Source organism: Pseudophryne corroboree, chromosome 11 (genome assembly GCF_028390025.1).
Source record: "Pseudophryne corroboree isolate aPseCor3 chromosome 11, aPseCor3.hap2, whole genome shotgun sequence".
NCBI lineage: Eukaryota > Metazoa > Chordata > Amphibia > Anura > Myobatrachidae > Pseudophryne > Pseudophryne corroboree.
The window spans coordinates 286,427,702-286,455,434 of NC_086454.1; the positions used below are offsets into that span (position 1 = coordinate 286,427,702).

General features: G+C 47.0%; 1 protein-coding gene across 1 annotated transcript in view; it reads left to right on the plus strand.

Annotated features, from left to right (window-relative positions):
- CETP (cholesteryl ester transfer protein) overlaps positions 1–27,733 on the plus strand; it is a 70,828-nt gene that overhangs the window by 3,761 nt on the left and 39,334 nt on the right. The window contains exons 3-6 of the mRNA XM_063944238.1: positions 2,324–2,455; positions 6,094–6,164; positions 8,432–8,519; positions 8,638–8,707. Coding sequence (XP_063800308.1) covers positions 2,324–2,455; positions 6,094–6,164; positions 8,432–8,519; positions 8,638–8,707 — 361 coding nt within the window. The remainder of the gene's footprint in view (positions 1–2,323; positions 2,456–6,093; positions 6,165–8,431; positions 8,520–8,637; positions 8,708–27,733) is intronic.

Here is a 27,733-nt window from a genome sequence, read left to right on the forward strand (position 1 = left end):
TGCAGGCAGTGTAACAGACAATTTCTGGCATCCCCTTGCTTATTTTAGTGCCCACTATACATCAGCACATCTCAACTGTTACCGAAATGGTAGATGCTAGAATCAAGTGGGCTAAGGGACCTTTTCCGTAAGGGGGAGGAGTTACGACGCAAGGGGGAGACAGAAATCAGTAGTTAGCAGCCTGCAACGTCAGCCTGTTTCCTATTGGCTATGTCGGCAGCTATCGCCGGATCACTAGACTAGAGAGAACTTCAGGACACTGGGGGTGGTATGAGTTTGTCTGTATCCCCAGTTCAGGTGGGGCCCCCAGCTACGGCTCAGCAGCAGTTTCAGCATCTGCCAATGCTGCATTTTCTTGGGGTCCCACTGCTGTACACTGGCTGTAAGCAGGGGGCAGACCAATGACAAGCCAAAGAGCCCTACCCTCTGCTGCTTTTTTAGATTGGCAGACTAAATTGATTTGCCAATTCCAGTAGCAGCCCACTGCACTGCCCTCTTTTAAATTAATACATTTTTGGCATATCGTTTTACATTCTGAATGGCTTATGGTTAGTTACCACAGAGTGTATCTTAAGAATCTCCCCACCCAGCTGATAAGTTTATTGAGTCAGTCTTTTTACAAGCTGACCAGGATATCCTGTATGTACTTTGCTGAGGAGTCCTGCAATGAAGCTGGTTATATGTAGATGTCAGCAGGAGCTCACGTCATACAGTGTAAGTCCAGTGATAAACATTTACTGAAATGGCTGCTGTGTGATTGCCATTTGTTAGTCTTCTTTTGGAGTGCATGTTGTCACTCAGCGCCGTACCAGGGCAGAAGTGCGCTCTGTCAGGGCCCTCTCCCTTAACCATATTTTCTTACATGTTAGCTCTCCTCTCTGGTAGGGATGCCCATCGACCATCGATGATTCGAAACCATCGATAGTAACTAGTATTACCATCAATGGCATAGAACCAGATGGTTTTCCACCATTGATGGTAGCTGTGGACCGATGGTGCCCCCCCCCCCCCCCCCCCCCCCCCCATATTCAGAGAGCTGCTGTTGCAGAGCTGTTAGTCTGTCAGTCAGCAACTTCCCTGCACCACCCCTTGGCTCAAGCTCTTACAACATGGGGTCAGATGTACAGTACTCAGCCTTGGAGAGTGATAAAGTGGAGAGAGATAAAGTACCAGCCAATCCGCTCCTGCCATGTTACAGGAGGTGTTTGGAAATAACAGTAGCTGATTGGTTACTAGTTTATCTTTCCACTTTATCACTCTCCAAGGCATGGTACATCTGCCCCGCAGTGTGCCAGGACTCCTCCCTCGCCCCGCTCCCGAGACAGTCAAGTCATCTTGAAGTTTTTAGAAAGTATAACGTACATGCCAGCAGCCGGGAAGTACCGGGCAGCCGCCATGCATGCACTAAAAAAATCTGAGTCTTGAGTCCTGACTCTATTCAGACTTCTGTTGCGATGATCAATTCATTTAGCATCAGCAGCTGGGGCGCCACACATGATCATAAGAAACACTTGCCGCTGATTCAGTTTCGGACTTTGTGCAGCAAAATATACACATGGGCCCCTCAGGTCCAGGGGGGCCCACACCACACACTGCACTCATTCTTCAGTACTCCCCTCTTCGGAGTTCTACGTATGTTGCAGCAGCTTTGCAAAATCGCTAGGAAAATGGCTTGGCAGCCATTTTCCTGGTGTTTTGCACATGTGCACTAGGGGAATCGCCAGGAAAAATGGCTAACATGCCATTGCCCCGGAACCCTATGCATGTGCAGCGGACTATGGGGGTAATTCCAAGTTGATCGCAGCAGGAATTTTGATAGCAGTTGGGCAAAACCATGTGCACTGCAGGGGGGGCAGATTTAACATGTGCAGAGAGAGTTAGATTTGGGTGGGGTGTGTTCAATCTGCAATCTAATTTGCAGTGTAAAAATAAAGTAGCCAGTATTTACCCTGCACAGAAATAAAATAACCCACCCAAATCTAACTCTTTCTGCACATGTTATATCTGCCTCCCCTGCAGTGCACATGGTTTTGCACAACTGCTAAAAAAATTCCTGCTGCGATCAACTTGGAATTACTCCCTATAGGTTAGCACTAGAGTCTACTAGCACCATCACTCACAGAGACTACGCTGTCGACAAGAGACAGTAGAGGGGGCCAGAAGGGGACTGCACACGTGCGCCCTTCTCTTTTAATACGTCCCTGCATAACCATAGTTGGACAGTCCTGTTACTGATTTCTTGTGTTGCGATGGAAAGATTGTTACAATCAGGTATTGTTTGTGTCCGTTTCATGTCCTATTAATATTCATTAATGTGTTTCAGTATCCAGATCAGTAATTTGTCAATAGAAAACAGTGAAGTGGAACTAAAGGAAGATGATGCTGTTGAAATTATGATCAAGAACGTCAGCGCGTCTTTCAAAGGAACTTTGAATTATGGATATGGGTCGTGGTTGTAAGTTGGAGAGTTTGCTTTATAATATAGTCATGCATACATTGTTCCCTGCAGCAAGATTGATGGGGATCTGCTGTACCTGATGTCAGCGTAACCAACCGCTGAATAAAAACTTATATATGAGTTTACACAGTACAGTAGAAACAATAGAGAGACACTGCCACATACAGATCTATTGCTCCCCTGACCCGCTACCAGCTAATCTTCCCTGATTCTCTGTAATATATATTTTCACAGTATGATAAGACTCCGACTACATATTTCAAACCAATCCAATGCTCTCCTAACAAACTGCTCAGTGTATCATCATTTATGGCTTAATTGCGGAAGGGAGTGGACATCAAGGTGTAAATTTACTAAAGCTTCTAAAAATTAAAAGTGGTGATGTTGTCCATAGCAACCAATCAGATTCTGTCTATCATTTCTTTATTGCATCCTAGAAAATGATGGACAGAATCTGATTGGTTGCTATGGGCAACATCAGCACTTTTCATTTTTAGAAGCTTTAGTAAATTTTGATTGCCTTAAATTCCAACCTGGGAAATCTACAGATCCACCCCCAAAAATAAACTGAAATAAAAACCAGGACACAGGAGTTGGCGGAATTAGGATTACAACTTTTTGACTTCAAATTAAAAAATATTCATCACGGTGGGCAAGAAAGCACTGTATGTTATCAACAGCCAATTACTGATCAAACTAAAGGGAGCCGGCTCACCCATACCTGACATGACTTGTTGCCAGGCAAACCACCACCCTTACTTGGCAGCACTGACCCTGTCCCAAAGACAGGGAGCAGGCCCCATCCCTAATATAGTGGAAGTCTCGTCCTTAATGAAAGGGGAAATACCCGGAAAACAACACTTGTGTCCTTCTGGCTGCCAATGGGTAGTGTCTTTCGCCTCCCTGTGCCTCATTTGAAAATAAAAATGGTTGGAACATGCAAAACAACACAGAACAGTAAAGTGAACTGCACAACAGCAAATAGGGAGGGAATGTGAGAAAATTCAATAGGGTTCAATCCCATACTAGCTGCGAATGGTGAGATGTGCTGTTGCCGTGGCGTTTCAACGCCACCTGATCTTGCACCCTTTGCAAGCTGATATCAGCCCCAATTCGCACAAAATTACTCTGAGCCCTATGGGGTAGTGAGCACTTTTGTGCAAATTCGGGCCGCAGTAAAGTGTGGTTGCTGCCGCGATGACTTGCGAGATCATAGCAGTTAATAGGATTGACCCCTTAGATGGAAAGAATCAGACTTCCTGAGTCAGCAATTCCGCCAACACTAAAATACACTCCTTCGGATATCTCATTGGCTGTAAAGAACTAAAACACCTGTCCATCAAACATCACACATGCTATCCAGACCTAAGTTACTGCCTCAAAATTAGGGTGTGATTCAGACCAGATTGCTTGTCTGCACACTTCGCTGTCCTGCGTTCAGATAGTCGCCGTCTCCAGGGGGAGTGTATATTTGGCGTGCAAGTATGCGATCCTATGTGGACGCCGAGCTGCAAAAATTCACTGTATGCAGTCTTTGCGCAGCCCAGGACTTACTCCTCCAATGCAATGAGAGTAGGCTGATCGGAGCTGACGTCAGACACCCTCCCTGAAAACGCTTGGGCATGCCTGCATTTTTCTTGACACTCCCAATAAACAGTCAGTTACCACCCACAGACGGAAAATGAAAAAAATAGTTTTTCCTCTGCGCCAATTAAATAACCAGTGTTTATAACAGAGTTGCCGCAGCTTTCCAGAAAACAGGGAATACTCAACTCTTTTTAAAGCAAACCAAAAACCAAAGAATTGAAAGCACTGGCAAGCTGTATAGGTGTATGTAAAATGATTTTTATTTTTATGTTATTATCCAAATGTAATTTAAAACATCATACCAGTAGGATATATATTAAAACAGTTACGAAAATCGCACAGCAGTGATCAGGTCTGAATCACCCCCTTAGGCACTTATATTTCCCTCAGGGCCGGTTCTTGACCTTGTGGCGCCCCGGGCAAAAATATAGGGGCGTGGTCAGTTACGCCCCCATTTTTCCCCCTTGAAGCTCAACTGAAAGAAAAAAAAAAGAAAAATTTATACTTACGATCCCCGCTCCTGATTCCAGACCGCTGCAGACCTCCGCCGGCGCCGCTCTTCTCCTCTCCTCTCCTCCGATCTATAGCACAGCATAGACACTAGAGGTCAATTATGACCCCTAGCGTCTGTGCCACAATGCTGTGCGGTGCGCGATGACGTCATCGCGCACCGCACAGCAAAGGTCCTCTCCACGAAGGGAAACTAGACGCGTAGCGTCTGGTTCCCTTCGCAGTGGGGGGCACTGCGGGGGGCACAGTGGCGGATCTTGCCATGGTGCGGCGCCCTCCGGATGGCGCCGGCGCCCCGGGCAAAAGTCCTGCTTGCCCGTGGCAAGATCCGCTACTGATTTCCCTCATGCTTTAATCAACTCTCACTCTCTTTTGTTTTTTGTGTTTTGCACCTACTGTAGGAAAGCTTACCTCATTATTCAGCGGGAGAGTTACATAGACATAATTAAAATGAAAGGGACATAAGTCATCGGTGTGTAAAGAGCCCTATTTACAGCAAAATGGGTGTTTTTTCTGGTGAAAGATATCATCATATGATCATATGATAGATTATTTCCAGCGATAGGAATTTTTATCATCACCAGCAATAACCGTCAGTAAGATATTAGCGGCTGTACTTCCTCTGTTATTGCCAACTCAGGCTACATGCGCACAACTGAGAACACTGGTGCGGTGATGTGTTAAGTTAACTCTTAATGCTCTGGGCCTGAACCACTCTGGCAACAGGTTTTTTTTTTTTTTTATAATATAAATTACAGGGACTTTTTGTTTATTGCAACAAAGGGCTCTTAATAATAAGGCCATATACCAGAGGTTCCCAAACTGTGTGCCGTGGCTCCCTGGGGTGCCTCGGGACACTTGCAGGGGTGCCTTGGGTTGGTGGTCCAGGACCAATTCAAATTATTCATGGTCAATATAATAGGCAAAACCAGTGCTGGTGGCTGCCAGTCATAAAATATGTGGCCAAACAGAAGCAAATCTTGTCCCTCACCACACAACTGACCCTAAGGATGACATATAAATGCGATCTACTTAATATAATATTTCTTTCTAAATTCCTCAATAAGACATTTTTGGCTTAGGGGTGCCGTGAAATAAATTCTGATATTCTAGGGCGCCGTGATTCAAAATTTTTTGGAAATCGCTGCCATATACTGTATTTCTATTATGTTAACAACTCAAGTAACATTTATTGTATTGTGTCCCTAGACTATAACCATGGTCCATGGCTCATGTTTGTTGAATATAATACAACATTGTAATTACATTAAAATAAATGATGCAACTCACATTTAATTGTATCATCACAGTCTCGCCACATTAATGTGATCACTAATACCACGTCTCCGAACCTCAGACACATGTGACCCATCCGGAACCCTACATTTCACACCTGGTTGTATCATAGGCTAATATTGAGGGGACATACTGGAAATACTTTTTTTAACCCATGCAAATGTATATATGTGGTAAATTAACTCTTAAATCGCTTCATGCATGTCTAATCTTAATAACAATTGTTAATGTTTCACCTGTAGCGTGAAGGTTGAACAATCAGTTGACTTTGAAATCTTTTCCTCCACTGATTTACAAGTAAACACAAAACTAAGTAAGTAAACACAATGATATGTTAACAGAGAATGTTAATCCAGGATAATAAAGGATATTATTCATTTGCAATTATCTAAGTGTATCAAGGGGCCCTATTGTGAACAAAAATGTGTTTTGGGTTTAATGTTCTTTATTTATAAATATAGGATAGGATCCTCGTACCGCTCGCCTCGCTGCCACCTTTCTGGCGGTCCGGGATGCCGCTGTAGGGATCTTAACAGCCGGCATCTCGCCCGCCGGGAAATAGTATGTATTCCATTCAGGGCGCAGTGCTCAGACTTCCCTATACTGCCACCTACTACTGTTGTAAATTAGTAATAAACCATAATCCAGAAGACATTTTCCATAAAATTTAAAAGCTAGGCCCCAGGTTTTCATATGTGTTTCATATTTACTATTTAATCGTTGCTTAGGTTACACAAACTAAATACTGGTAAATAACTGTGGTAGTTTTGAACCTTATTGGCTTTACATTATACATTATATTATTATTAGTATGTATCATACTTGCCTACTTTTGAAAAAGCATTTCAGGGAGATATGAAAGTAATACCTATCAGTGTGGACGTGTACTGCTTCATCTGAGAGACGTGTCATAAAAATGACTTACATCATCATCGTGTCTTATAACCAATGCAGGGAAATGACAGTGATGTTCCCATTTGAATGTATGTACCTGTGATTTATCCCCCCCCCAGAATGTAACAGCTGTATAATGGGGTTAAGGTGCAATCAGGGAGATTGCTGGACTATTCAGGGAGTCAGGGAGATTGCTTCTATTTCAGGGAGTCTCCTGCACAATGAGGTAGCGTAGGTAAGTATGGTATGTATGAATAAAGTTCTGCATGATGAAAATTGGTAGAGTAAATTAGATAAAGCTGGCTGGAAAATGTAGTCCTCTGATGATCACATAAGTATGACTGACTGACCATAGGCATACTGATGCAATTTAGTCGGTTTGTACCGTAAGGAGGAATTTAATTGGATGCAAGATTTAGCAAGGTAAAAAACCTTGTGTACCTAGTGCATACTTACCTACTCTCCCGGAAGCTGCGGGAGGCTCCCGTTTTGTTGGGGTAGCCCCCCGCACCCCCGGAAGAGTGGGCAGGTCTCCTGCATCCTGACCGCACCCTAGTGATGCGAGCGGGATGGAGAGATAACCTCCCGCATTCGCGGGTCCGTCGGGTGGAGAAGGGGTTAAAATGACGCAAATCAGTGATGTCACAGTCCGGCCCCGCCCCCCGAAGACACCTGCAGCGTCTCCTCTCCGGGCTTCTCCCGGAGAGGAGACTTACAATGTAGGTAAGTATGACCTAGTGCCCAATTTTGGATTACCATGGGTATTCGTGCTCCCAATACCCATGGCATCCAATTAAAAAAATAGCAGGTTTTCAGCTATGAAAACCCTGCGGTGTGTGAAAAAAATAAATACAAAAAAGACTTATCCCTTTTATGGTCTCCGTGGCTCCCGGTGGTCTCCCCTCCGTCTTCCCACAATGGAGGGGGCTGCTGGGAAGCCAGTTCTAATGCAGGCATGAAGATTTCTGACAGGCCAGTTTTAATGCAGGCAGTCCTGACAAACACTGGGAATAAATGTGAGCAATAGCATGCATAATGGGGGCAGGTTGTGTGGGGGCCCACGCGGTATAGACAATACTTTCCTGTTCATTGATGCCGCAGAAATCACCATGAAAATGGTTGTGTGTCATTTTCCTGGCGATCTGTGTATGCGCAATAGGACAATAACCGGGATATGGCATGAGCACCAGGTTCCTGGTGATCTGTGTATGTGCAATAGGACAATCACCAGGATATGGCGTGGGTGCCAGGTTCCTGACGATCTGTGGATCTGCAATAGGACAGTCACCGGGATATGGCGTGGGTGCCACGTTTCTGGCGATCATTGTATGCGCAATAGGACAGTCACTGGGATATGGTGTGGGTGCCAGGTTCCTGGCGATCTGTGTATTTGCAATAGAACAGTCACAGAGATATGGCGTGGGCGACAGGTTCCTGGCGATCTGTGTATGCACAACAGGACAATCACCGGGATATGGCGTGCGCTGGCGATCTGTGTATGTGCAACCGCCTCCCATTAATTTGAACTGTATATACATTATTTTGCACATCATTAAAAAATTCAATTATCTCTCACTTGTAGTAAGAAATCTGAATAAGAAATGGAGGTAAAACAGTAACTTCCTGCATTCTCTGGGTGTCAGTGGCCTGCACTATGTCTCACCTACTTACATCTTGTGTTCACAGCTTGTGGGAATAAGCGTGTTGCTGCAGACACGTCTGACTGTTACCTGACCTTTCATGACCTGGTCTTACACCTGCATGGAAACAAGGAGTAAGAGGAGCATATTTAAAGACATACTGACATCCATGCTGAGTATATTATGTATTAAAATGACAATTAATATTATGCATTTTTACTGCTATAATAAGAAAAGTCTTGTTTCTTGCAGGCCTGGCTGGCTGAAGCAGCTTTTCACAAACTTTATTTCATTCACACTAAAACTGGTGCTTAAAAGTCAGGTAAGAACCTGTTGGGAATCTTTTATTTTGTGTTGGTACAAAAACTAAGATTGGGTTAGTTAATCTTTCATTGACTGACACATTTCATCAGGACCATAGGGAGGGGTGTGCGGGCAGTGCTGTCGCCACGATCTCTGTATCTGGCTAGCAGGTTGCCTGGATCGGCACACTGTAGCCTGCAGCCAGTAATGCGGTGCTGTATAGCTGTCCGAAGTTTCTTGGCAGCTCTCCGTGGGATGCGGTTACAATACCAGTAGTTGGGATCCCGGACGTCACAATGCCGACTTCTCCACATGTTTTTGCCACTGACACTCCTCATGTGACGTCACGAGTTAAAGCAGCACTTTTATATGTTGGTAGTTACAATTTTTTCCTTGTGTTTTGTTCTTAAACTGCTATTATTGATTTCAAATTCTGTACAGTGTCATGAGCTACCATGACAACCACAGTTACATGACACAAAATGAAGTCAGGAGAGAGGCTTTGGAATGTACCCTTGAGGTCTGTTCACTCTGTGTAATGTAAAATATTTTCCCGCCTCCACCCTCTGTCTTCACATGACACTTGAAAGCTTTCAGCTTTTCTCTGTATAAATGGCACCTATATTTTGTTATCTCCAGAGAGATTGTGAAAAGAAGATAATGATTTGGAGAAAGACAGCCAAGAAACAAAACAAACTCATACTCAAAAGCTTCTTGTCTTGTAAAAGTTTCTTAATGCCATCTACCTCTGCATACTTCTGACTGAACAGGATCAAATAATACATAATACAACAAAGTAATTATGGGTGCAATAACCACAAGCTGGGGCAGATTGGGATGTAAAACCAGCCCAGGAAATTTCTGGAAGTTACCCTAATGGGAGAAGGATCTGTTGAGGGGGCGGGGTTTATCAAGGTGGGCGGGATACTCACTCCTCATTTGTGCTGACACAATCTTCCTTACGTCTTTTGCTGCAGTTGGGTCTGAGACTTCATGTTAATGCCACTATAAAGCCCATCCCTGGTGTGCATCCGTGCAACCACTTTTAGTGCACCACTACCGGTAACAACATCTCCTAGGTGCAGATCATCCGTCTGAGGCATGGCCTCCAATGTGAGCGATTCAGCATCTCTGTACACAACCACTTTCAGCAACACGCCTGCAAAACTCCCATACTGTACATCTGAGTCTAGTCATCATGCTAGGCTGTTTTAGCTCCCTGATCGATTTTTAAAGGGCTAAATGCGCGGGATCCAGTCTCTATCTCTAGGTCAACAGTAACTAGGTCGACCACCATTGGTCGACAGTAACTAGGTTGACAGGGTCTCTAGGTCGACATGTTCTAGGTTCACAGGTCAAAAGGTCGACATGAGCTTTTCACGATTTTTTCTTTTTTTGAACCTTTTCATACTTAACGATCCACGTGGACCACAATTGGGAACAGTAACCTGTGCCGAGCGCAGCGAGGCACCTTGCCCGAAGCATGGCACGCGAAGCGAGCCATGCAAAAGGACACAGTGCACTAATTGGGGTTCCCGGTCACTCTACGAAGAAAACGACACAACACCCCCCCATAAAAATCTCATGTCGACCTTTTGACCTGTCGACCTAAAGACCATGTCGACCTAGAGACCCTGTTGACCTAGAGACTGTCGACCAATAGTGGTCATCCTAGACACTGTCGACCTAGTTACTATCTACCTTCCATACCAGACCCAAATGCGCCATGCTCAGAGGAAAAGGAAAGTTTGCAAAGTGTATGAATGTTGTGTGTTGTAGAAATCACCATGACCGTTTCCCGGTCACTCTACGAAGAAAACGACACAACCCCCCCCCATAAAAATCTCACATTGACCTTTTGACCTGTCGACCTAAAGACCCTGTCGACCTAAAGACCCTGTTGACCTAGTTACTGTCGACCAATAGTGGTCGTCCTAGACACTGTCGACCTAGTTACTATCTACCTTCCATACCAGACCCAAATGCGCCATGCTCAGAGGAAAAGGAAAGTTTGCAAAGTGTATGAATGTTGTGTGTTGTAGAATAGTACTTGCCAGTGCCGTTTCTAGCGGCGGGCGAGCCGTGCAACCGCACGGGGCGCCCGCCGCGGCACTTCGTGACTACTCCTCTCCTCCCTCTCTCTCCCCCCGAGCGCTCCTGCTCGGCGGGGCTTCGCGGAATGACGCGTTTGCGTCGTGACGTCACGACGCAAACGCGTCATTCCGCGAAGCCCCGCCCCCCCAGCAGGAGCGCTCGGGTGGAAGAGAGAGGGAGGAGAGGACTGGAGAAGATAACCATCGACGGAGGAGGCGGCCGGCGCGCGGGACCCGAAGAGCGGCAAGTTGTAAGTATTCTCTCCCTCTCTCTCTCCCCACTTGACACCTGCCGCACTGTGTAAAATGGGGATACCTGCCGCACTGTGTAAAATGGGGGCACCTGCCGCACTGTGTAAAATGGGGGCACCTGCCGCACTGTATAAAATGGGGATACCTGCTGCACTGTGTAAAATGGGGGCACCTGCCGCACTATATAAAATGGGGGCACCTGCCGCACTGTGTAAAATGGGGGCACCTGCCGCACTGTGTAAAATGGGGACACCTGCCGCACTGTATAAAATGGGGATACCTGCCGCACTGTGTAAAATGGGGGCACCTGCCGCACTGTGTAAAATGGGGGCACCTGCCGCACTGTGTAAAATGGGGATACCTGCCGCACTGTGTAAAATGGGGGCACCTGCCGCACTGTGTAAAATGGGGGCACCTGCCGCACTGTGTAAAATGGGGATACCTGCCGCACTGTGTAAAATGGGGGCACCTGCCACACTGTATAAAATGGGGATACCTGCCGCACTGTATAAAATGGGGATACCTGCCGCACTGTATAAAATGGGGATACCTGCCGCACTGTGTAAAATGGGGGCACCTGCCGCACTGTATAAAATGGGGATACCTGCCGCACTGTATAAAATGGGGATACCTACCGCACTGTGTAAAATGGGGATATCTACCGCACTGTGTAAAATGGGGACACATGCCTGCGTACTGTGTAAAATGGGGATACCTGCCGCACTGTGTAAAATGGGGGCACGTGCCTGCGTACTGTGTAAAATGGGGGCACGTGCCTGCGTACTGTGTAAAATGGGGACACCTGCCTGCGTACTGTGTAAAATGGGGATATCTGCTTACCGTACTGTGTAAAATGGGGACACCTGCCTGCCGCACTTTGTTAAATGGGGACACCTGCCTGCCGCACTTTGTAAAATGGGGACACCTGCCTGCCGCACTTTGTAAATGGGGACACCTGCCTGCCGCGCTGTGTAATATGGGGACACTTGCCTGGTGTAATGTGTAAAAAGGGGACTTTTTTATTTTTATTTTTCCCCCTGTGGTGGGTGTGATATCAGACGAGGCCACGCCCACTGAAATGAGACCACGCCCATTTTAATCAGGCCACACAGCTTTGTCAGGAGCGCGCGCGCCTTAGGCGCGCGCATGCTTTTTTTCTGGCTTTATCGGGGGGGCACGCAATTTTTTCTTATACCAATGGGGGGGGGGGGGGGGGGGGGCGCATTTTGAAATCTCGCACTGGGAGCCAAATTGTCTAGAAACGGCCCTGCCTGCCGCACTGTGTAAAATGGGGGCACCTGGCGCACTGTATAAAATGGGGATACCTGCTGCACTGTGTAAAATGGGGGCACCTGCCGCACTGTATAAAATGGGGGCACCTGCGCACTGTGTAAAATGGGGGCACCTGCCGCACTGTGTAAAATGGGGACACCTGCCGCACTGTATAAAATGGGGATACCTGCCGCACTGTGTAAAATGGGGGCACCTGCCGCACTGTGTAAAATGGGGGCACCTGCCGCACTGTGTAAAATGGGGGCACCTGCCGCACTGTGTAAAATGGGGATACCTGCCGCACTGTGTAAAATGGGGGCACCTGCCGCACTGTATAAAATGGGGATACCTGCCGCACTGTATAAAATAGGGATACCTGCCGCACTGTATAAAATGGGGATACCTGCCGCACTGTGTAAAATGGGGGCACCTGCCGCACTGTATAAAATGGGGATACCTGCCGCACTGTATAAAATGGGGATACCTACCGCACTGTGTAAAATGGGGACACATGCCTGCGTACTGTGTAAAATGGGGATACCTGCCGCACTGTGTAAAATGGGGGCACGTGCCTGCGTACTGTGTAAAATGGGGGCACGTGCCTGCGTACTGTGTAAAATGGGGACACCTGCCTGCGTACTGTGTAAAATGGGGATATCTGCTTACCGTACTGTGTAAAATGGGGACACCTGCCTGCCGCACTTTGTTAAATGGGGACACCTGCCTGCCGCACTTTGTAAAATGGGGACACCTGCCTGCCGCACTTTGTAAATGGGGACACCTGCCTGCCGCGCTGTGTAATATGGGGACACTTGCCTGGTGTAATGTGTAAAAAGGGGACTTTTTTATTTTTATTTTTTCCCCCTGTGGTGGGTGTGATATCAGACGAGGCCACGCCCACTGAAATGAGACCACGCCCATTTTAATCAGGCCACACAGCCTTGTCGGGAGCGCGCGCGCCTTAGGCGCGCGCATGCTTTTTTTCTGGCTATATGGGGGGGGGGACGCATTTTTTTTTTATACCAATGGGGGGGGGGGGGGGGGGGGCGCATTTTGAAATCTCGCACTGGGAGCCAAATTGTCTAGAAACGGCCCTGGTACTTGCCATGGTAAAAGTTCTACATAACATTCTTTTGTACACAGAAGTCACCGTGAAAAGAGGTGTCTGTGTGACAGCACATGAAGTTGCTCCCTGCCTCAGCATGTAAGGATGCTCAGGAACAGCAACAACATTTTCCTGACTATTTTCTACAATGTACAGTGCCTCAGTCTGGAAGACACTGATCCCATGTATCAGACAGTTTTTTCCAGATGCTTCATTGAGGATTCTTTTCTGTTGTCTTCTTCTTCCTGTAGTTCACTCTGCATGATGATTTTCATGGCCAGATGTTTATTGGCTATGGCATCATGTGCCAGCATTACCTGTACAAAACAGAGACACATTACAGAGTTAGGAGGTAAGAAAATAAGAATTTACTTACCGATAATTCTATTTCTCGTAGTCCGTAGTGGATGCTGGGAACTCCGTCAGGACCATGGGGAATAGCGGCTCCGCAGGAGACAGGGCACAAAAGTTAAAGCTTTAGGATCAGGTGGTGTGCACTGGCTCCTCCCCTATGACCCTCCTCCAAGCCTCAGTTAGGATACTGTGCCCGGACGAGCGTACACAATAAGGAAGGATTTTGAATCCCGGGTAAGACTCATACCAGCCACACCAATCACACTGTACAACCTGTGATCTGAACCCAGTTAACAGCATGATAACAGCGGAGCCTCTGAAAAGATGGCTCACAACAATAATAACCCGATTTTTGTAACAATAACTATGTACAAGTATTGCAGACAATCTGCACTTGGGATGGGCGCCCAGCATCCACTACGGACTACGAGAAATAGAATTATCGGTAAGTAAATTCTTATTTTCTCTGACGTCCTAAGTGGATGCTGGGGACTCCGTCAGGACCATGGGGATTATACCAAAGCTCCCAAACGGGCGGGAGAGTGCGGATGACTCTGCAGCACCGAATGAGAGAACTCCAGGTCCTCCTCAGCCAGGGTATCAAATTTGTAGAATTTAGCAAACGTGTTTGCCCCTGACCAAGTAGCTGCTCGGCAAAGTTGTAAAGCCGAGACCCCTCGGGCAGCCGCCCAAGATGAGCCCACCTTCCTTGTGGAATGGGCATTTACAGATTTTGGCTGTGGCAGGCCTGCCACAGAATGTGCAAGCTGAATTGTACTACAAATCCAACGAGCAATCGTCTGCTTAGAAGCAGGAGCACCCAGCTTGTTGGGTGCAAACTAGAGATGAGCGCCGGAAATTTTTCGGGTTTTGTGTTTTGGTTTTGGGTTCGGTTCCGCGGCCGTGTTTTGGGTTCGACCGCGTTTTGGCAAAACCTCACCGAATTTTTTTTGTCGGATTCGGGTGTGTTTTGGATTCGGGTGTTTTTTTAAAAAAACCCTAAAAAACAGCTTAAATCATAGAATTTGGGGGTAATTTTGATCCCAAAGTATTATTAACCTCAAAAAACATAATTTACACTCATTTTCAGCCTATTCTGAACACATCACACCTCACAATATTATTTTTAGTCCTAAAATTTGCACCGAGGTCGCTGTGTGAGTAAGATAAGCGACCCTAGTGGCCGACACAAACACCGGGCCCATCTAGGAGTGGCACTGCAGTGTCACGCAGGATGGCCCTTCCAAAAAACCCTCCCCAAACAGCACATGACGCAAAGAAAAAAAGAGGCGCAATGAGGTAGCTGACTGTGTGAGTAAGATTAGCGACCCTAGTGGCCGACACAAACACCGGGCACATCTAGGAGTGGCACTGCAGTGTCACGCAGGATGTCCCTTCCAAAAAACCCTCCCCAAACAGCACATGACGCAAAGAAAAAAAGAGGCGCAATGAGGTAGCTGTGTGAGTAAGATTAGCGACCCTAGTGGCCGACACAAACACCGGGCCCATCTAGGAGTGGCACTGCAGTGTCACGCAGGATGTCCCTTCCAAAAAACCCTCCCCAATCAGCACATGATGCAAAGAAAAAGAAAAGAAAAAAGAGGTGCAAGATGGAATTATCCTTGGGCCCTCCCACCCACCCTTATGTTGTATAAACAAAACAGGACATGCACACTTTAACCAACCCATCATTTCAGTGACAGGGTCTGCCACACGACTGTGACTGATATGACGGGTTGGTTTGGACCCCCCCCAAAAAAGAAGCAATTAATCTCTCCTTGCACAAACTGGCTCTACAGAGGCAAGATGTCCACCTCATCTTCACCCTCCGATATATCACCGTGTACATCCCCCTCCTCACAGATTATCAATTCGTCCCCACTGGAATCCACCATCTCAGCTCCCTGTGTACTTTGTGGAGGCAATTGCTGCTGGTCAATGTCTCCGCGGAGGAATTGATTATAATTCATTTTAATGAACATCATCTTCTCCACATTTTCTGGATGTAACCTCGTACGCCGATTGCTGACAAGGTGAGCGGCGGCACTAAACACTCTTTCGGAGTACACACTTGTGGGAGGGCAACTTAGGTAGAATAAAGCCAGTTTGTGCAAGGGCCTCCAAATTGCCTCTTTTTCCTGCCAGTATAAGTACGGACTGTGTGACGTGCCTACTTGGATGCGGTCACTCATATAATCCTCCACCATTCTATCAATGTTGAGAGAATCATATGCAGTGACAGTAGACGACATGTCCGTAATCGTTGTCAGGTCCTTCAGTCCGGACCAGATGTCAGCATCAGCAGTCGCTCCAGACTGCCCTGCATCACCGCCAGCGGGTGGGCTCGGAATTCTGAGCCTTTTCCTCGCACCCCCAGTTGCGGGAGAATGTGAAGGAGGAGATGTTGACAGGTCGCGTTCCGCTTGACTTGACAATTTTGTCACCAGCAGGTCTTTCAACCCCAGCAGACCTGTGTCTGCCGGAAAGAGAGATCCAAGGTAGGCTTTAAATCTAGGATCGAGCACGGTGGCCAAAATGTAGTGCTCTGATTTCAACAGATTGACCACCCGTGAATCCTTGTTAAGCGAATTAAGGGCTGCATCCACAAGTCCCACATGCCTAGCGGAATCGCTCCGTGTTAGCTCCTTCTTCAATGCCTCCAGCTTCTTCTGCAAAAGCCTGATGAGGGGAATGACCTGACTCAGGCTGGCAGTGTCTGAACTGACTTCACGTGTGGCAAGTTCAAAGGGCATCAGAACCTTGCACAACGTTGAAATCATTCTCCACTGCACTTGAGACAGGTGCATTCCACCTACTATATCGTGCTCAATTGTATAGGCTTGAATGGCCTTTTGCTGCTCCTCCAACCTCTGAAGCATATAGAGGGTTGAATTCCACCTCGTTACCACTTCTTGCTTCAGATGATGGCAGGGCAGGTTCAGTAGTTTTTGGTGGTGCTCCAGTTTTCTGTACGTGGTGCCTGTACGCCGAAAGTGTCCCGCAATTCTTCTGGCCACCGACAGCATCTCTTGCACGCCCCTGTCGTTTTTTTAAAAATTCTGCACCACCAAATTCAAGGTATGTGCAAAACATGGGACGTGCTGGAATTGGCCCAGATTTAATGCACACACAATATTGCTGGCGTTGTCCGATGCCACAAATCCACAGGAGAGTCCAATTGGGGTAAGCCATTCCGCGATGATCTTCCTCAGTTGCCGTAAGAGGTTTTCAGCTGTGTGCGTATTCTGGAAAGCGGTGATACAAAGCGTAGCCTGCCTAGGAAAGAGTTGGCGTTTGCGAGATGCTGCTACTGGTGCCGCCGCTGCTGTTCTTGCGGCGGGAGTCCATACATCTACCCAGTGGGCTGTCACAGTCATATAGTCCTGACCCTGCCCTGCTCCACTTGTCCACATGTCCGTGGTTAAGTGGACATTGGGTACAGCTGCATTTTTTAGGACACTGGTGACTCTTTTTCTGAGGTCTGTGTACATTTTCGGTATCGCCTGCCTAGAGAAATGGAACCTAGATGGTATTTGGTACCGGGGACACAGTACCTCCAACAAGTCTCTAGTTGGCTCTGCAGTAATGATGGATACCGGAACCACGTTTCTCACCACCCAGGATGCCAAGGCCTCAGTTATCCGCTTTGCAGTAGGATGACTGCTGTGATATTTCATCTTCCTCGCAAAGGACTGTTGAACAGTCAATTGCTTACTGGAAGTAGTACAAGTGGGCTTACGACTTCCCCTCTGGGATGACCATCGACTCCCAGCGGCAACAACAGCAGCGCCAGCAGCAGTAGGCGTTACACGCAAGGATGCATCGGAGGAATCCCAGGCAGGAGAGGACTCGTCAGACTTGCCAGTGACATGGCCTGCAGGACTATTGGCATTCCTGGGGAAGGAGGAAATTGACACTGAGGGAGTTGGTGGGGTGGTTTGCGTGAGCTTGGTTACAAGAGGAAGGGATTTACTGGTCAGTGGACTGCTTCCGCTGTCACCCAAAGTTTTTGAACTTGTCACTGACTTATTATGAATGCGCTGCAGGTGACGTATAAGGGAGGATGTTCCGAGGTGGTTAACGTCCTTACCCCTACTTATTACAGCTTGACAAAGGGAACACACGGCTTGACACCTGTTGTCCGCATTTCTGGTGAAATACCTCCACACCGAAGAGCTGATTTTTTTGGTATTTTCACCTGGCATGTCAACGGCCATATTCCTCCCACGGACAACAGGTGTCTCCCCGGGTGCCTGACTTAAACAAACCACCTCACCATCAGAATCCTCCTGGTCAATTTCCTCCCCAGCGCCAGCAACACCCATATCCTCCTCATCCTGGTGTACTTCAACACTGACATCTTCAATCTGACTATCAGGAACTGGACTGCGGGTGCTCCTTCCAGCACTTGCAGGGGGCATGCAAATAGTGGAAGGCGCATGCTCTTCACGTCCAGTGTTGGGAAGGTCAGGCATCGCAAACGACACAATTGGACTCTCCTTGTGGATTTGGGATTTCAAAGAACGCACAGTTCTTTGCGGTGCTTTTGCCAGCTTGAGTCTTTTCAGTTTTCTAGCGAGAGGCTGAGTGCTTCCATCCTCATGTGAAGCTGAACCACTAGCCATGAACATAGGCCAGGGCCTCAGCCGTTCCTTGCCACTCCGTGTGGTAAATGGCATATTGGCAAGTTTACGCTTCTCCTCCGACAATTTTATTTTAGGTTTTGGAGTCCTTTTTTTTCTGATATTTGGTGTTTTGGATTTGACATGCTCTGTACTATGACATTGGGCATCGGCCTTGGCAGACGACGTTGCTGGCATTTCATCGTCTCGGCCATGACTAGTGGCAGCAGCTTCAGCACGAGGTGGAAGTGGATCTTGATCTTTCCCTAATTTTGGAACCTCAACTTTTTTGTTCTCCATATTTTATAGGCAGAACTAAAAGGCACCTCAGGTAAACAATGGAGATGGATGGATTGGATACTAGTATACAATTATGGACGGACTGCCACGGTTAGGTGGTATAAAAAAACCACGGTTAGGTGGTATATATTATAATAATAATACAATTATGGATGGACGGACTGCCTGCCGACTGCCGACACAGAGGTAGCCACAGCCGTGAACTACCGCACTGTACACTGGTTGATAAAGAGATAGTAGTATACTCGTAACAACTAGTATGACACTATGACGACGGTATAAAGAATGAAAAAAAAACCACGGTTAGGTGGTATATATTATAATAATAATACAATTATGGATGGACGGACTGCCTGCCGACTGCCGACACAGAGGTAGCCACAGCCGTGAACTACCGCACTGTACACTGGTTGATAAAGAGATAGTAGTATACTCGTAACAACTAGTATGACACTATGACGACGGTATAAAGAATGAAAAAAAAACCACGGTTAGGTGGTATATATTATAATAATAATACAATTATGGATGGACGGACTGCCTGCCGACTGCCGACACAGAGGTAGCCACAGCCGTGAACTACCGCACTGTACACTGGTTGATAAAGAGATAGTAGTATACTCGTAACAACTAGTATGACACTATGACGACGGTATAAAGAATGAAAAAAAAACCACGGTTAGGTGGTATATATTATAATAATAATACAATTATGGATGGACGGACTGCCTGCCGACTGCCGACACAGAGGTAGCCACAGCCGTGAACTACCGCACTGTACACTGGTTGATAAAGAGATAGTAGTATACTCGTAACAACTAGTATGACACTATGACGACGGTATAAAGAATGAAAAAAAAACCACGGTTAGGTGGTATATATTATAATAATAATACAATTATGGATGGACGGACTGCCTGCCGACTGCCGACACAGAGGTAGCCACAGCCGTGAACTACCGCACTGTACACTGGTTGATAAAGAGATAGTAGTATACTCGTAACAACTAGTATGACACTATGACGACGGTATAAAGAATGAAAAAAAAACCACGGTTAGGTGGTAGGTATATAATAATAAATAATACAATTCTGGTCGGACGGACTGCCTGCCGTGTGCCGACACAGAGGTAGCCACAGCCGTGAACTACCGCACTGTACACTGGTTGATAAAGAGATAGTAGTATACTCGTAACAATTAGGATGACACTATGACGGTATAAAGAATGAAAAAAAAACCACGGTTAGGTGGTAGGTATATAATAATAAATAATACAATTCTGGTCGGACGGACTGCCTGCCGTGTGCCGACACAGAGGTAGCCACAGCCGTGAACTACCGCACTGTACACTGGTTGATAAAGAGATAGTAGTATACTCGTAACAATTAGGATGACACTATGACGGTATAAAGAATGAAAAAAAAACCACGGTTAGGTGGTAGGTATATAATAATAAATAATACAATTCTGGTCGGACGGACTGCCTGCCGTGTGCCGACACAGAGGTAGCCACAGCCGTGAACTACCGCACTGTACACTGGTTGATAAAGAGATAGTAGTATACTCGTAACAATTAGGATGACACTATGACGGTATAAAGAATGAAAAAAAAAACACGGTTAGGTGGTAGGTATATAATAATAAATAATACAATTCTGGTCGGACGGACTGCCTGCCGTGTGCCGACACAGAGGTAGCCACAGCCGTGAACTACCGCACTGTACACTGGTTGATAAAGAGATAGTAGTATACTCGTAACAATTAGGATGACACTATGACGGTATAAAGAATGAAAAAAAAACCACGGTTAGGTGGTAGGTATATAATAATAAATAATACAATTCTGGTCGGACGGACTGCCTGCCGTGTGCCGACACAGAGGTAGCCACAGCCGTGAACTACCGCACTGTACACTGGTTGATAAAGAGATAGTAGTATACTCGTAACAATTAGGATGACACTATGACGGTATAAAGAATGAAAAAAAAACCACGGTTAGGTGGTAGGTATATAATAATAAATAATACAATTCTGGTCGGACGGACTGCCTGCCGTGTGCCGACACAGAGGTAGCCACAGCCGTGAACTACCGCACTGTACACTGGTTGATAAAGAGATAGTAGTATACTCGTAACAATTAGGATGACACTATGACGGTATAAAGAATGAAAAAAAAACCACGGTTAGGTGGTAGGTATATAATAATAAATAATACAATTCTGGTCGGACGGACTGCCTGCCGTGTGCCGACACAGAGGTAGCCACAGCCGTGAACTACCGCACTGTACACTGGTTGATAAAGAGATAGTAGTATACTCGTAACAATTAGGATGACACTATGACGGTATAAAGAATGAAAAAAAAACCACGGTTAGGTGGTAGGTATATAATAATAAATAATACAATTCTGGTCGGACGGACTGCCTGCCGTGTGCCGACACAGAGGTAGCCACAGCCGTGAACTACCGCACTGTACACTGGTTGATAAAGAGATAGTAGTATACTCGTAACAATTAGGATGACACTATGACGGTATAAAGAATGAAAAAAAAACCACGGTTAGGTGGTAGGTATATAATAATAAATAATACAATTCTGGTCGGACGGACTGCCTGCCGTGTGCCGACACAGAGGTAGCCACAGCCGTGAACTACCGCACTGTACACTGGTTGATAAAGAGATAGTAGTATACTCGTAACAATTAGGATGACACTATGACGGTATAAAGAATGAAAAAAAAACCACGGTTAGGTGGTAGGTATATAATAATAAATAATACAATTCTGGTCGGACGGACTGCCTGCTGTGTGCCGACACAGAGATAGCCACAGCCGTGAACTACCGCACTGTACACTGGTTGATAAAGAGATAGTAGTATACTCGTAACAATTAGGATGACACTATGACGGTATAAAGAATGAAAAAAAAACCACGGTTAGGTGGTAGGTATATAATAATAAATAATACAATTCTGGTCGGACGGACTGCCTGCCGTGTGCCGACACAGAGGTAGCCACAGCCGTGAACTACCGCACTGTACACTGGTTGATAAAGAGATAGTAGTATACTCGTAACAATTAGGATGACACTATGACGGTATAAAGAATGAAAAAAAAACCACGGTTAGGTGGTAGGTATATAATAATAAATAATACAATTCTGGTCGGACGGACTGCCTGCCGTGTGCCGACACAGAGGTAGCCACAGCCGTGAACTACCGCACTGTACTGTGTCTGCTGCTAATATAGACTGGTTGATATTTAAAGAGATATTAGTAGTATACAACAATACTATACTGGTGGCCAGGCACTGGTCACCACTCCTGCAGCAAAAGTGTGCACTGTTAATTAATATAATTGTACTCCTGGCTCCTGCTAACAACCTGCAGTGCTCCCCAGTCTCCCCCACAATTAATTATAAGCTTTTAATTTATACATTGATGACTGTGCAGCACACTGGGCTGAGCTGAGTGCACACAGACTGAGTCACACTGTGTGACTGACTGTGCTGTGTATCGTTTTTTTTTTCAGGCAGAGAACGGATATAGCAGAGAGAAGTGAACGGATATATTATATTAAATAAAAGTTAACTAGCTGCTGCACTGGTCACTGACTGTGGTAAACTAACTCTGTCTGCGACTCTGCACAATCTCTCTCTATCTAATCTATCTATCTCTATTCTAATGGAGAGGACGCCAGACACGTCCTCTCCCTATCAATCTCAATGCACGAGTGAAAATGGCGGCGACGCGCGGCTCCTTATATAGAATCCGAGTCTCGCGATAGAATCCGAGCCTCGCGAGAATCCGACAGCGTCATGATGACGTTCGGGCGCGCTCGGGTTAACCGAGCAAGGCGGGAAGATCCGAGTCGCTCGGACCCGTGGAAAAAAAAGTGAAGTTCGTGCGGGTTCGGATTCAAAGAAACCGAACCCGCTCATCTCTAGTGCAAACAGGATAAACAGCGAGTCAGTTTTCCTGACTCCAGCCGTCCTGGAAACCTATATTTTCAGGGCCCTGACAACATCTAGCAACTTGGAGTCCTCCAAGTCCCTAGTAGCCGCAGGTACCACAATAAGCTGGTTCAGGTGAAACGCTGACACCACCTTAGGGAGAAACTGGGGACGAGTCCGCAGCTCTGCCCTGTCCGAATGGACAATCAGATATGGGCTTTTGTGAGACAAAGCCGCCAATTCTGACACTCGCCTGGCCGAGGCCAGGGCCAACATCATGGTCACTTTCCATGTGAGATATTTCAAATCCACAGATTTGAGCGGTTTAAACCAATGTGATTTTAGGAATCCCAGAACTACGTTGAGATCCCACAGTGCCACTGGAGGCACAAAAGGGGGTTGTATATGCAGTACTCCCTTGACAAACTTCTGGACTTCAGGAACTGAAGCCAATTCTTTCTGGAAGAAAATCGACAGGGCCGAAATTTGAACCTTAATGGATCCCAATTTGAGGCCCATAGACACTCCTGTTTGCAGGAAATGCAGGAATCGACCGAGTTGAAATTTCTTCGTGGGGCCTTCCTGGCCTCACACCACGCAACATATTTTCGCCACATGTGGTGATAATGTTGTGCGGTCACCTCCTTCCTGGCTTTGACCAGGGTAGAAGTGACCTCTTCCGGAATGCCTTTTTCCCTTAGGATCCGGCGTTCAACCGCCATGCCGTCAAACGCAGCCGCGGTAAGTCTTGGAACAGACATGGTACTTGCTGAAGCAAGTCCCTTCTTAGCGGCAGAGGCCATGAGTCCTCTGTGAGCATCTCTTGAAGTTCCGGGTACCAAGCCCTTCTTGGCCAATCCGGAGCCACGAGTATAGTTCTTACTCCTCTACGTCTTATAATTCTCAGTACCTTAGGTATGAGAAGCAGAGGAGGGAACACATACACCGACTGGTACACCCACGGTGTTACCAGAACGTCCACAGCTATTGCCTGAGGGTCTCTTGACCTGGCGCAATACCTGTCCAGTTTTTTGTTCAGGCGGGACGCCATCATGTCCACCTTTGGTTTTTCCCAATGGTTCACAATCATGTGGAAGACTTCCGTGTGAAGTCCCCACTCTCCCGGGTGGAGGTCGTGCCTGCTGAGGAAGTCTGCTTCCCAGTTGTCCACTCCCGGAATGAACACTGCTGACAGTGCTATCACATGATTTTCCGCCCAGCGAAGAATCCTTGCAGCTTCTGCCATTGCCCTCCTGCTTCTTGTGTCGCCCTGTCTGTTTACGTGGGCGACTGCCGTGATGTTGTCCGACTGGATCAGCACCGGTTGACTTTGAAGCAGAGGTCTTCCTAGGCTCAGAGCATTGTAATTTGCCCTTAGCTCCAGTATATTTATGTGGAGAGAAGTCTCCAGACTTGACCACACTCCTTGGAAATTTCTTCCCTGTGTGACTGCTCCCCAGCCTCTCAGGCTGGCATCCGTGGTCACCAGGACCCAGTCCTGAATGCCGAATCTGCTGCCCTCTAGTAGATGAGCACTCTGCAGCCACCACAGAAGAGACACCCTTGTCCTTGGAGACAGGATTATCCGCTGATGCATCTGAAGATGCGATCCGGTCCATTCGTCCAGCAGATCCCACTGAAAAATTATTTCGTGAAATCTGCCGAATGGAATCGCTTTGTAAGAAGCCACCATTTTTCCCAGGACTCTTGTGCATTGATGCACTGACACTTGGCCTGGTTCTAGGAGGTTCCTAACTAGCTCGGATAACTCCCAGGCTTTCTCCTCCGGGAGAAACACCTTTTTCTGGACTGTGTCCAGAATCATCCCTAGTAACAGCAGACGTGTCGTCGGAATCAGCTGCGATTTTGGAATATTTAGAATCCACCCGTGCTGTCGTAGAACTACTTGAGATAGTGCTACTCCGACCTCCAACTGTTCTCTGGACCTTGCCCTTATCAGGAGATCGTCCAAGTAAGGGATAATTAAGACGCCTTTTCTTTGAAGAAGAATCATCATTTCGGCCATTACCTTGGTAAAGACCCGGGGTGCCGTGGACAATCCAAACGGCAGCGTCTGAAACTGATAGTGACAGTTCTGTACCACGAACCTGAGGTACCCTTGGTGAGAAGGGCAATTTGGGACATGGAGGTAAGCATCCTTGATGTCCAGGGACACCATATAGTCCCCTTCTTCCTGGTTCGCTATCACTGCTCTGAGTGACTCCATCTTGATTTGAACCTTTGTATGTAAGTGTTCAAAGATTTCAGATTTAGAATAAATCTCACCGAGCCGTCTGGCTTCAGTACCACAAATAGTGTGGAATAATACCCCTTTCCTTGTTGTAGGAGGGGTACTTTGATTATCACCTGCTGGGAATACAGCTTGTGAATTGTTTCCAATACTGCCTCCCTGTCGGAGGGAGACGTTGGTAAAGCAGATTTCAGGAACCTGCGAGGGGGAGACGTCTCGAATTTCCAATCTGTACCCCTGGGATACTACTTGTAGGATCCAGGGGTCCACTTGCGAGTGAGCCCACTGCGCGCTGAAACTCTTGAGACGACCCCCCCCCCACCGCACCTGAGTCCGCTTGTACGGCCCCAGCATCATGCTGAGGACTTGGCAGAAGCGGTGGAGGGCTTCTGTTCCTGGGAAGGGGCTGCCTGCTGCAGTCTTCTTCCATTCCTCTACCCCTGGGCAGATATGACTGGCCTTTTGCCCGCTTGCCCTTATGGGGACGAAAGGACTGAGGCTGAAAAGACGGTGTCTTTTTCTGCTGAGATGTGACTTGGGGTAAAAAGGTGGATTTTCCAGCTGTTGCCGTGGCCACCAGGTCCGATGGACCGACCCCAAATAACTCCTCCCCTTTATACGGCAATACTGCCGTTTGGAATCTGCATCACCTGACCACTGTCGTGTCCATAAACATCTTCTGGCAGACATGGACATCGCACTTACTCTTGATGCCAGAGTGCAAATATCCCTCTGTGCATCTCGCATATATAGAAATGCATCCTTTAAATGCTCTATAGTCAATAAAATACTGTCCCTGTCAAGGGTATCAATATTTTCAGTCAGGGAATCCGACCAAGCCACCCCAGCGCTGCACATCCAGGCTGAGGCGATCGCTGGTCGCAGTATAACACCAGTATGTGTGTATATACTTTTTAGGATATTTTCCAGCCTCCTATTAGCTGGCTCCTTGAGGGCGGCCGTATCTGGAGACGGTAACGCCACTTGTTTTGATAAGCGTGTGAGCGCCTTTAATCATCACACACTTCATTTAATTTATCTGATTCAGGAAAAACCACAGGTAGTTTTTTCACACCCCACATAATACCCTTTTTTGTGGTACTTGTAGTATCAGAAATATGTAACACCTCCTTCATTGCCCTTAACATGTAACGTGTGGCCCTAATGGAAAATACGTTTGTTTCTTCACCGTCGACACTGGAGTCAGTGTCCGTGTCTGTGTCGACCGACTGAGGTAATGGGCGTTTTAAAGCCCCTGACGGTGTTTGAGACGCCTGGACAGGTACTAATTGGTTTGCCGGCCGTCTCATGTCGTCAACCGACCTTGCAGCTTGTTGACATTATCACGTAATTCCCTAAATAAGCCATCCATTCCGGTGTCGACTCCCTAGAGAGTGACATCACCATTACAGGCAATTGCTCCGCCTCCTCACCAACATCGTCCTCATACATGTCGACACACACGTACCGACACACAGCACACACACAGGGAATGCTCTGATAGAGGACAGGACCCCACTAGCCCTTTGGGGAGACAGAGGGAGAGTTTGCCAGCACACACCAAAACGCTATAATTTTACAGGGACAACCTTATATAAGTGTTTTCCCTTATAGCATCTTAATATGTAATAATATCGCCACAAAAATGCCCCCCCTCTCTGTTTTAACCCTGTTTCTGTAGTGCAGTGCAGGGGAGAGCCTGGGAGCCTTCCCACCAGCAGTTCTGTGAGGGAAAATGGCGCTGTGTGCTGAGGAGAATAGGCCCCGCCCCCTTTTCGGCGGGCTTCTTCTCCCGTTTTTCTGACAACCTGGCAGGGGTTAAATACATCCATATAGCCCCAGGGGCTATATGTGATGTATTTTTAGCCAGCATAGGTACTTTCATTGCTGCTCAGGGCGCCCCCCCCAGCGCCCTGCACCCTCAGTGACCGTTGGTGTGAAGTGTGCTGAGAGCAATGGCGCACAGCTGCAGTGCTGTGCGCTACTTTAAGAAGACTGGGAAGTCTTCAGCCGCCGATTTCTGGACCTCTTCTCTCTTCAGCATCTGCAAGGGGGTCGGCGGCGCGGCTCCGGTGACCCATCCAGGCTGTACCTGTGATCGTCCCTCTGGAGCTAGTGTCCAGTAGCCTAAGAAGCCAATCCATCCTGCACGCAGGTGAGTTCACTTCTTCTCCCCTAAGTCCCTCGATGCAGTGAGCCTGTTGCCAGCAGGACTCACTGAAAATAAAAAAACCTAACAAAACTTTTACTCTAAGCAGCTCTTTAGGAGAGCCACCTAGACTGCACCCTTCTCGGCCGGGCACAAAGATCTAACTGAGGCTTGGAGGAGGGTCATAGGGGGAGGAGCCAGTGCACACCACCTGATCCTAAAGCTTTTACTTTTGTGCCCTGTCTCCTGCGGAGCCGCTATTCCCCATGGTCCTGACGGAGTCCCCAGCATCCACTTAGGACGTCAGAGAAATAAATATTATAACACATATGAGGTACATGAAGTAATGATAACACACTGAGGGGCAGATGTATTAAGCCTGGTGAAGTGATAAAGTGGAAGGTGATAAAGCACCAGACAATCAGCTCCTAACTTCCATGTTACAGGCTGGTTTGAAAAATGACAGTTAGGAGCTGACTGGTTGGTGTGTTATTAAGCCTGGTGATAACACACCAAACAAGTCAGCTCCTGTAATTTTTCAAACCAGCCTGTAACATGGAAGTTAGGAGCTGATTGGTTGGTGCTTTATCAACTTCCACTTTATCACCTCACCAGGCTTAATAAATCTGCGCCTGTGTCCATAGAGAAGGAAAATATATCTTTAATTAAAATAATGAATGTGACAAAGTATAATTA